The sequence below is a fragment of the Mercenaria mercenaria genome, chromosome 13 (genome assembly GCF_021730395.1).
Source record: "Mercenaria mercenaria strain notata chromosome 13, MADL_Memer_1, whole genome shotgun sequence".
NCBI classification, from domain to species: domain Eukaryota; kingdom Metazoa; phylum Mollusca; class Bivalvia; order Venerida; family Veneridae; genus Mercenaria; species Mercenaria mercenaria.
In genome coordinates, this window is record NC_069373.1 from 38,643,594 (window position 1) to 38,654,917 (window position 11,324).

Below are 11,324 nucleotides of genomic sequence, written 5' to 3' on the forward strand. Positions count from 1 at the left end.
CTCCCCGTACTTGGATTCAGTGTTGTTATATTTTCTGGTCCTTTAGGATCATGAAGTCCATTTAACATATGTGTAATAGAGTTTCCGCTTAAGCCGGTGCTAGGGGGCGTGAGAGGTGTTGCTCATTTCATTACCACTCATGAACAGACTCAATGAAACCGAGTCTAATATTAATCTTCTTGGTTGCATTCTTTTTACAGATTTTATTAACAAGGCAAATGTTGAAGGACGACGCATTCCGCACGACGCCGGACGCCGGACAATGATCGGTAATAATATCTCACCTTGAGCACTTCGTGCTCCGGTGAGCTAAAAAGCGCATGTACAAAATTTTTTCAGTATTTCAAAATGCTTTTTATTGCAAAGGGAAAATATGTCTTTGGCTTTTCTAGGAAATAAAGGAATTATAGTTAATACATCCATCCTGACCTCACTCCACAGTCAAACTGGCCACAAATTACTTGACGACGCAATTTCAAAGTAACTGAAATAACTTTATAACGAATAAAACTTTACAAATGTTTAGGGATTCTGGTCCCTATCTGCAAGAAGGTTATACCCAGGGACCTCTCTTCAAGTTTGGGTAATGGGGCCAGTTCATTTTGCTCTGACAGGGAATTTTCAAGTCATTTTCTTGTGAAAGGGGATTCTGTCACAATATACAGGTTGTTATAATTAATATGTTCACACTTCTCTCCAGTGTTAGGTTTACATAATTATGTATAATAATTTTAGATGGAAACTACAGAAAATACTATTGGGAGGGTAATTTTGTCAGCATACGTTTTGCAGGGAGAAAAACGGTAACTGGAACTCTACCTGAATAAAAATAGCTCAGATGTGTAGAGTGCAGTAAGACACTGCCATTGTTAACTGTCAGATCCCTATTTGCCTAACAAACAAAGCGGGAAAGAGTTTCTAAAAAAGCTTATTAGCTTACAACTCGATCCCTTGCTTTTGTAACATATATTGTAATCACATACTATTTGTTGAATAAAATATTGTTAAACCAAAGAAAGCGTGGTCTCACTCGTGGTGTGTGTGTAAGTAAGTGATGTTCAAAGAGTGTTTGGTGATCAAAAGTGTCGAAAGCTGCAGACAAATCGAGTATCCCGAGGACTGTTATAGAAGTTTGGTCAAGAGACCGCAGAAAATGTCATTCTATACCTTTATCAAAGCTGCCTAAGTTGAATGAAACTACAGTCCCTCATGGAGTTTGTGTTCACTCAGGTGCCGCCTCTACTGCCTGTAACTTTCAAGAATAAATGGTTCAACGCGAAGCCCGCCCGCTTAGCTCAGTAGGTAGAGCGTTGGTCTACGGATCGCGGGGTCGTGAGTTCGATCCTCGGGCTGGGCGTATATTCTCCGTGACTATTTGATAAACGACATTGTGTCTGAAATCATTAGTCCTCCACCTCTGATTCATGTGGGGAAGTTGGCAGTTACTTGCGGAGAACAGGTTTGTACTGGTACAGAATCCAGTAACACTAGTTAGGTTAACTGCCCGCCGTTACATGACTGAAATACTGTTGAAAAACGGCGTTAAACCCAAAACAAAGAAAAAAAAAAGAAAGGTTCAACGCGACGGCCTTATCCTTGCACTCTTACAGTCTTTTGGTACATAACCTAACTCCATTGATGTATCTATAATGTTTGTATTGATCAATTGCAAGAGTTTTCTCTAAATTATATTCTGGTACTTATAACATTTGTAAATGTTGAGTTCTGCTCAACCCGGGCTAGAGGGCGTGGAAGGTAGCTTGCATTTCCTCTACCGTCCATGAGCAGGCTCAGTCAAACCGAGCCTACAACATTTTCGTTTATGTGGTGTTGGGCGGCCTGTGGTTTTCTATTTTATTTTTTATTTTCCTAATACATTTCTTCAAAACCCATGTTTGTAATGGATCAAGTTCAGTAAAGCGAACTTTCCGAAAAGAAACCGTCTTTAGCATCGGAGCTTGTTTTATGGCAAAAGCGTTGCACTGATCGCATAATGTTCATATTACATATTAAAGACCTGGATCGTTGACCGCGTCACCTGATGTAACTCTGCTGTTGTCCTTGGTAGACCACGGGTAGGTCCGTTCACAGTTGATGCATACCACATGACGGAAGATCGCTGGCAAATCTTATAGAATCTCTATGATGGAATATAGAGATGAAAATTCAAGATTCCTACAATGATTCACAATGCTGATGTCTTTATCAGCTGTAGAATCTAGCCAGAAAAGTAGGCCATTCTTCCTTTAGAAACACACTTGTCTTTAGACCATGTTGTTTGTTGGTGGTGGTCTACTTTTCACTGCCACTCGATTTATAGATGAAAGCCACACCCACTCCACGGCTGCTGCTGCATCGTACAACATATTCATTTGGTACAAGTTCAATGCACGTTTGCAGGGTAGTTCCTAGCCAAGTCTCAGTGAGTGTTATAAAGTCCAAATCATTTACAACTATATTACCACACACAGAAAGTGTCTTTTTATTGACAGATCTTTGATTGAAATTACATACACGAATATTCACCTCGCCTCTTGCTGCTGTAATTGATTCATATATCCTGAATTTTGTTAAGAGTTTTGTGACATGTTGCGTAGTTTCAAGATAATATGGTCATACATGTAATTTGAAATGTTCGTAAAAGGTTCATTTCCTAGACGAAATTACGCATTACGTGTAAATTATTCAAATTGACCTTCATCGATATCTCATATTGACTCAGTTCTGTATTCACCCTTCTTGTGTCACTATACTTTTAAATTCCTAGAGTAACATTTAGCCGAATATCCCCCAGAATGTTTTCCCCAGTATCAAGTAGTTCACGTCTATTGTATTCTGTAAGAATTGATACAGCTATAAAATACCTGTTTTTACGATTATTTTAAATTATTACCTGTAGATTTGATATAACAACATTGATTTTACAGTGTAGATTTCACTTTACAGCTGTAAAATGAAAGTTAAACAGTTGGAATTAGGCAATTTAAATACAGCTGTAAAATCTTACAGCTATAATAAATGAAAACGTTGCAGCTGTAAATATGCCTAAAAGTTACAACTGTAGAAATGTTACAGGTGTTGAAAAAGGGGCACCATTTTAGGGGACGGAAGCAGAAATATAAACAGTTTCAGGACGAGTTGTATTTTCGTAGAGTAGGTCGAGGCAAAATAAATGGTTTAGTAAGTAAAGAACGGTATGGAATACGTGTACAGTATAATAATTGCAAAATTCAAGAGTTACAAAGTAAAAAATATGTAAGTGAACGCTAACGTTAAAAACACAACGGATTCCGTACTTTTCCTAAAATTCCCGTCTTTGACCGATAATTTTCAGATAGGAATCTACAGTATCTATAGATCTTCTACCTACTTATTTTGAAGGTACATATAATCGCCTTCTTCTTTTTTATGTAATAGAAGGAAGGTTGCGTTTTTGAAACGTGATTTAATATTTGTCCTTATTTTCGTACGCATTTCTTACACAACTATGAATAAACTGACCAAGCTTCTGCATTCCAGAATTCCAGTTAACAAATAACGCGAGTGGAACCAAAAGCAATTATGAGATGAAATTTCACTAAAATGTCATGAAATGCAATGCCAGAAATATTTCTATATGTTTATCCTGAAACTTATATCAATTACATCACAACGTGGTAAAACATGTATACGTTGTTTTCTGTTTTGGAAAGGCCATTAAATCTCTAAATTGATCAAACTGATTATAGAATTTACAAAAACAAAAAGATAAAGGTCTATGGAGCGAATAAACTGTCTTACCCAGCATTTATTATTGCACAAGGCGTAATCTTACCAGTGAGTCTACTCTTATCTTTCTTTGTAAAGGCAATGGGGAAACCCCACTATACCTAAAAGTTTGACTGCATGTTTTAAACTATTCCCTGCTTGAGGGATCTGTGTCACAGATATTTGATTGGTTAAAGAGATATAACCATCTGCCAGTACACATATAAAAGCATAAAACAAACTTGAACACATATATTAAAACTATGATACTGTTCCCTCAAGAGAATATCGTATAAAATGCATCTTGGTCAAAAATGATGATGGGTAATCCATGTTGTTCAATTCCATGAAATATATTTTATTTATATATTCTTTGCTTCCAAAGGACCTTTTTACAGATTTTATTGGCATCTTGTTAAAACATCCAAGAACAAAATAAAAACAGCTACGTTTACAAAAACACAGCATCCCCAGAAATGCAACACTAACTGTATTTGTATGGATGTGTAAACGATTAATATTTAAACAAAATGCACTGATACTGTCAAACAATTAATACAACAAAACACACTAATATAGGAACCGCATAAGAACGGGCAGTTGGGAGTTTAAAGCGGTTCGCACCAAAACATTGCTCTAACTCATACTGTGTTCCAACATTTCAGGACAGTGTATATAGAAATTATTCTCGTCAGTTATCGTCATCGGTTGAACTTCACGGGTTTGTAGCAGAAGACATGAAATGTAAACTTTAAAAATTTTTGCCAAATATATACTGAAAGAACATACGCAGCATATACCCGATGCCTTTGCAGAAGACAGAGCAACAAGAGAAACGTCAAAAAGAACCCAGCAAATCAGGTCAGAAGACAGATATCTAAACAATTGTCATGGAGTTTTCCAACTGTTCCATCAGACTTAACCAAACAGGAAAAGCGTAGTGCCAGCTGTAAAAGTGTTGAACCATAAACACGCGGAATGTCTCACAATAGTCGGGTCATAACTTTCTGGTTTGTATCCTTGCATTCAAAACATTTGCGGTACTAAATGTGAAAGTGGTGAAAGGTCAGTGGCCTATTAAACTCATCTATCGTCAATAATCATGACCTGGGTCCCATGTTATAATTAAGAAATAGTTTATAGCAAAAGAGTGTTTTAACACTATTTATGCACGATGGGCGGTTATACGTCGAGCGTAAGAAATTATTTGTACGACGTATTACCGCCCGAGTGTATAAATAGGGTCAAAACACGTTTTTGCTACAAATTATTCGATTCTAACATACCTTTAATCTAAAACAGTAGATAAAATATAGTAGCGCTCTTTCTTGGTCGCAACAAAAATTTTGACGTCACCGCACGTTAACGTGACGTCATTCCAGCGGAAGTGTGTTTTAACAGGGACAAGCATATTAGAATCTTTCTTCTGATCAATTTTCTTTTGTTTCTAACAGAATGAAAAACTAACTAATAACAGTCGTATTTCAGCAATCGATGATGTAATGTGACACAATTATAAATAGCAAATCAGGTAAATAAGAAGTTCGAATCTTGAATATTTATAGAGTTATCTCCCTTTGAACATATTGTTTCACATCATTTAACATTTAAGCCATTACAGGTCTACCAAAGGCATTTAATATTACTTTGAAGAATAGTCCATTTAACTTGTGATAGATTACATAAAATCATTCTGGCATACCAGAGTTCTACCATGGTTCCCTAGATTTTGATGAACCTCTGATGGATGAGAATGGCGAAAAATATGCATATTCAGTTACAAAAGAGAGTAGCTAACATAAATTTTCATGTGTCTGTAAAAGCAACTGTAACAGAATGTAAACACTCAAAATATCTTCTTTATGTGACAAATAGTTGTTGATATATGGCTGTGGAATAACGGACAAGTGAGGTAAAGCAGAGGGACAGAAGGACTGACATGTATAATTATATTTCCGTTATCCGTTTACTTTAAGAACCTATTATAGAAAGTTTTAAAGTTTTATCCTAATTCGGTGTGATATGTTATTCATTTGAAATTTATGCAAAGAGATATTTTTACTACTATTATTATTCATTACAAAAAATATGGTGTACTAGAATTGGAGGAACATGTCACACTGTATTTGAAATTTATATGCATGCTCATTAATCTTATTTTAGAATGTATAATTTGCTTTTAATTGTGTAACATGGTATTTTATATGTATTGGCACATTTCTGCTATATTTTACTTTGCCTAATCATATACTGTAAATGAAAATTGATGGTAGCTATCAGCTTTTATTTTTATAACATGTTTTATATTATTGAATATAATATACTATGCAATGCTTATAGAGAATGTGAACTCATGGGTCTATGACCTTTTGTTCAATAAGATATCAATATCTATCTAACATTTCCAGCTAAATGTTAAAGCTTTTAGGAAATTACATTGCAGTTAATTCCTAATGATACTAACATCTCGGTGCTGAAAAAAATACAATTGCCCTTTGTAACTAACAAACCACATAATTTACTTGATTATATCTGGTGTGGCATTATTTAGATATTACAGGAATAAATATGTTAGGAATTTATGCCGGAAAACATAATTTAGGAATTTCAACAAAATATCGGTGTTGAAAGCATATATCAAAAAATTGCCGGACCTAAGTATATAAAATGAGAAAACTGAATTTGTAAAAGTCAAGTGGATGCGTCAATAACTTGAATGAAATGTTAATACAGTGTTCACTTTCGCATGGAATTAAGCCACAAACTGATATTTTGAGTCCACTGAAACAAATTAAAATATAGTGATTAATATCTTATCTTTATCATCGCGCAAATACGGTGACAACGGTCTGAATAACAACACATTTTCTAAAACATGGATGATTATGAGATGGTTTGGCGGAAGTCTTTTTAAAGCCAACAGGAAGAGCATATTGTTACGATCGGATACCTTGCTATTTAAAACAAAACATCGCGGTACTTTTCCAGCCTGAATCTTACATGTTATGAATATGAATAAATGTTTTACATTATTTATGTTTTGTTTGATGACACGTATACAGAAGTGTATAACTGGAAAGGTAAATACTTCTTTAGATGACGTTATCCGACGAAGAATTGGGCAGTTTATTGAGCACTGTCCAGAAACTAGTACATGCTCTCAATACGCGAAAGGACTTCCAGAGGGGGTGCACCGGTCATATAATCATAAACCATGCTGCCAAGCATGTAAATGTAGTGATGACTGTGGTTTCAATTGCTGTCCGGACCGTTCAGAAAAATTGGAGACGGAAGAAGCTCTCCACAACGCCAGTAGAATTGAACGCTGTATAGACTCCCAACATAGAAGATATGATTCTTTTAAACACAATGGATTATCGTACAGGATGGTATCAGAATGTCCATATAATTACCGTGATACCGACATACAAATCAAATGTAGACGGGAATACAGTGACATTTCATTTGATGTTCCTTTACGTTATATTTTGCCTGTTTTCGATAATCTGACAAATTTGAATTATAAAAATATTTACTGCGCACAGTGTCACAATGTAGAACTGAAACGTTTAGAGTTTGCAAGTCTAAACTATGAATGTTCTGAATCACCCAGATTTACATTTAATGAAGGATTAACTTATATCCGCGACCTATCGGCAAACCTAGATTCTAATGGTGGCGACCATTGCAATATTTTGTTTACACCGTATAAAAGGAGTGAATGTAATCGAAATTTCATTGATCGTTGCAATTTGACAGGACAATGGCTTATATATGATCGAGAAACTGAGGCATCTTGTTTATCCTATACATCAGTATATACAGACACGTTCAAAAATATTCATTGTTTCATCTGCAATGGCTTTAAAGAAACGGATATAGAATATTCATGTCAAATTGATTATACAAGTACCGTAGAGGAGTATTTCATCACGATTATAGATTTTTCCGGACCACACGATGAACATTACTATCAATACGTATTTGAAAGTAACCAAAGGGATGTTAACAACTCTTGTCATCCGTATAGTATTTATGATACTGAGAAGGTTAGTGTTTACTTTTCTGATGTTTGTCTGCAACTTTGGCCAGACAGTGGATTACTTTTACGCTTTCGTTTCATGGTTATTCTATAGCTACTGTCCAAAAACTTTTTTTGTGTTTGTTTTGTCATTTGTTAGATGTATCCTATATAGATATAATTGCTGTAGGAGCGATTTAAAAATTTTATGCAGATAGCATAAGTCTTCACTCAAAACAGTTAATAAATAATGCAAGTATCACGTTCTTTAATATATAAGCAAAAATGCAAGTTAATCAATAGATCGTCATATTCTATTTTTCAGAAATCAGAATGGAATCTGCAATGTCCTGTCGGAATGACATTAAATAAATGGTATATGATGTGCCAGCCAAAAGAAAATTCCCGGATTTCATCGATATCTATCGAAATATCGCTTACTCCTCATCCGCATAGCCAGGCGAGGGATTCCCTAAAAAACATACTTCTATATTTGACGAAACAAATAAAAGACAAAACAGAATTACTTGTTACAAAGGATGTATCGTTTGGCGGTGTACAAGGGGCTATTCATTTCAAAGAAGATTATAGACTCAAACTTGAGTCAAACAAACAAATAAGCTTGAAGTTTATACGATCAATTGATGTCCGAATAGAGATAATGATGAACCGAGCAAACCATCGCAGTCGCTTATTTGAAACGGTGCTTGACTTTACACTTGTGTTTACAAAACTATTAAGATATGGCAAATTTGCTGCAAATTTCAGACAATTCGATTCAGAAGTCTATGATACGCAACAACATTCTTATGAATGTTGGCGAGATACCAGTCTTATAGGATTAATGATATGCTTGCAGGAGTCTGATCAGACAAGCGGCACTTTCAATTTTTATATAATCAATGACAAGATTAAAAATATGTCTTCTATTGACGTACTAAATATAGAACCCGAGCCGTTCTGTCCTAGAGTTGTTCTACCTAAATTATTATTTGCAGACGACATAAACATTTGTAACGAGTCAAAACATCTCGCAAGAATTCTTTCTGATGTATTTATATCTAAGGCCCTCCGTGAAAATAGTACACATCTGTTTTTCTGCAATGAGGATTATTTTCAACACATTAGTAACTTGCCAACAAATACCTATCACGTTAAAGATGAGAAAATATCGTCGCCGGATATAAATTTATTGATTATCATGTATTTGGCAATTTCTTGTTTAAGCGTTTCTCTTCTGTCACTCAGTCTGACCTTGATAGTTTATTCCGTTTTCAAAGATTTGCGCACTTTACCTGGCATGAACAATATGGCGTTAGTTACAAGTATGTTCGCCTTTCAGGCAACGTCTTTAATAAACACTATAACAGACATAGAAATATCATGGCTATGTAGTTTCTTTGCAGTATTCACACATTTTTCTTTTGTGAATTCATTCAGTTGGATGTTTATATGCACCTATCATATGCTGAAAGTATTCATGAATGTTAGAAATCGGGCAGTTCCTCGAAATGATTGTTTAACTTTCACCGTTTACACGATCTTTACAACTAGTGTTGCCACAGTGGCTGTTGTTGCCACAGTAATAACAGCCGAGGTACAATCAGGCGGGAATGACATTGGTTACGGGGGATATGGTTGTTATATAAAGAATTCTGTTATGGTCTTGTGTGCTGCGGCCATACCAGCTGCCATAATTATTGTCCTCAATCTAGGCATGTTCTGTATCACTGTTTACAAGATAAGCAAACATCCGAGCATGTCTTCTGCTGGGGCAACTGAGCGTTCAAACATTGCAATATTTGCAAAGCTGTCTACACTTACGGGACTGACATGGATCTTTGGTTTTATGTTCGTGTTCACCAAAGTTAACGCTCTTGCATACATATTTGTTACGCTGAATGCTGGCCAGGGTTTGTTCATTATGCTCTCCTTCGTTTGTAATAGAAGAGTGCTGCGTCTAATACACAGTAAATTCTCAGTGCAAACAGCGGCGTCACAAAGTTGAAGCACTCGTGTTTGAAATACGGAATAAATCGACAAAGCTACATTGCTCGAAATTAAAATCAATCTTACAATATTTGTGACCTAAAGGGAAACGAAGCAAATGTTTTATACGTTTATACGTTAAATTGTATAAGTAAGGTTGCGAAGAACGATTGATCTCTTCTCGGGTCTGATTTGTAGTTCTAACCCAAGATACAGCTATGTACACAAACATAATTTTCTTTGAAAATACTTGTAACTAGCCAAACTTCATCAATGCTTGTGTTGAAAAATGTTATTTTTCGACGATTATTTTACTTCTGTGTTATATCTGACTATGTCTGTTTGCATTTAGGTGCTACCGATTGTTCATACACACTTAACTAAACATAAACAATTCCGATTTCCTTTGTTCTTTATACTTACAGTTCTAATTCATGTATTTAATATAGGCATGCTTGTCAGAATGTTGCCATTGTACCACACATAATGATATTCAAGTTATATAGTTAATTATTGTTGTATTTAGTACAGGCATGCTTATCAAAATGCTGCAATTTTGTCACACATCATGTACGCTGATTCATTTATTTAGTATAGGCATGCTTGTCAGAATGTTGCCATTGTACCACACATACTGTTAATCATGTTATTTAGTAAACGATTGTTGTATTTAGTACAGACATGCTTGTCAGAATGCTGCAATTCTGTCACACATATTATTAAAGTTATACAATTACTGATTGTTGTATTTAGTATAGGCATGCATGTCAGAATGCATCATTGTACCACATCATATTTATAAAGTTATATAGCAATTGACTGTTAGTATAGGCACCCTTGCCACCATGCGGACAATGTGCCTCACATCATTCTATTATAGTTATATAGTAATTGATTATTATAGTTATATAGTAATTGATTGCATAATCTTTGTGTACAATTTTGATAGATTGAGTTAACTTTGGAAACTTAGTGCATTGTTTTCTGCATTAAAAACTCTTTATTTCCAGTAGATTTTGTCAAATTTGTGTTTGTTTATATAAAACGTTAAGGGCCATAACTTGAACATATGTCCTAAAATGTACATAAATTTACTTCGTAGTCAACGCTCCTGTATCCCTTAAAAACTGGGATAGAAGTTATCCAGACAAGCCTTTAAATAGGTTATTTTTGCATTTTGTTAACTTTCAAATGACCAGACATGGTAAATGTATATCTTAACTCAATGCACAGGTTTATTGCATCATAATATCTTTCTGTAAGAATGAGCCAAATCTCTCGAAATCTGTAGGAGGAGTTTTCCGGGCAGGGGCCTTTTATAAGCATTGAGAAATAAGTAATAATTCTGTACAATATTCAAAGGCCCTTAAGTCCTAAACCAGGCAATATAATTCATGTTCCGACACTATTATGCACAAGTTCACTTCGTAGTATAATAGTATACTAATGGTATACACACCATTGTTTACGATATAGTAATATTATTGACGGTCAAATAGTATACAATACAATGCTATACTAATTCTATACTGTAATAGTATACTAAACAGTATAAAATTAGTATAGA

General features: G+C 35.0%; 1 protein-coding gene across 1 annotated transcript; it reads left to right on the forward strand.

Annotated features, from left to right (window-relative positions):
* Nucleotides 1-6,299: 6,299 nt before the first annotated feature.
* Nucleotides 6,300-10,763, forward strand: LOC123529859 (uncharacterized). The gene is made up of 2 exons (XM_045310422.2): nucleotides 6,300-7,796; nucleotides 8,094-10,763. The coding sequence occupies exons 1-2, from the start codon at nucleotides 6,753-6,755 to the stop codon at nucleotides 9,774-9,776; spliced, it is 2,727 nt and encodes a 908-aa protein (XP_045166357.2). The 5' UTR covers nucleotides 6,300-6,752; the 3' UTR covers nucleotides 9,777-10,763.
* The last annotated feature ends 561 nt before the right edge of the window (nucleotides 10,764-11,324 follow it).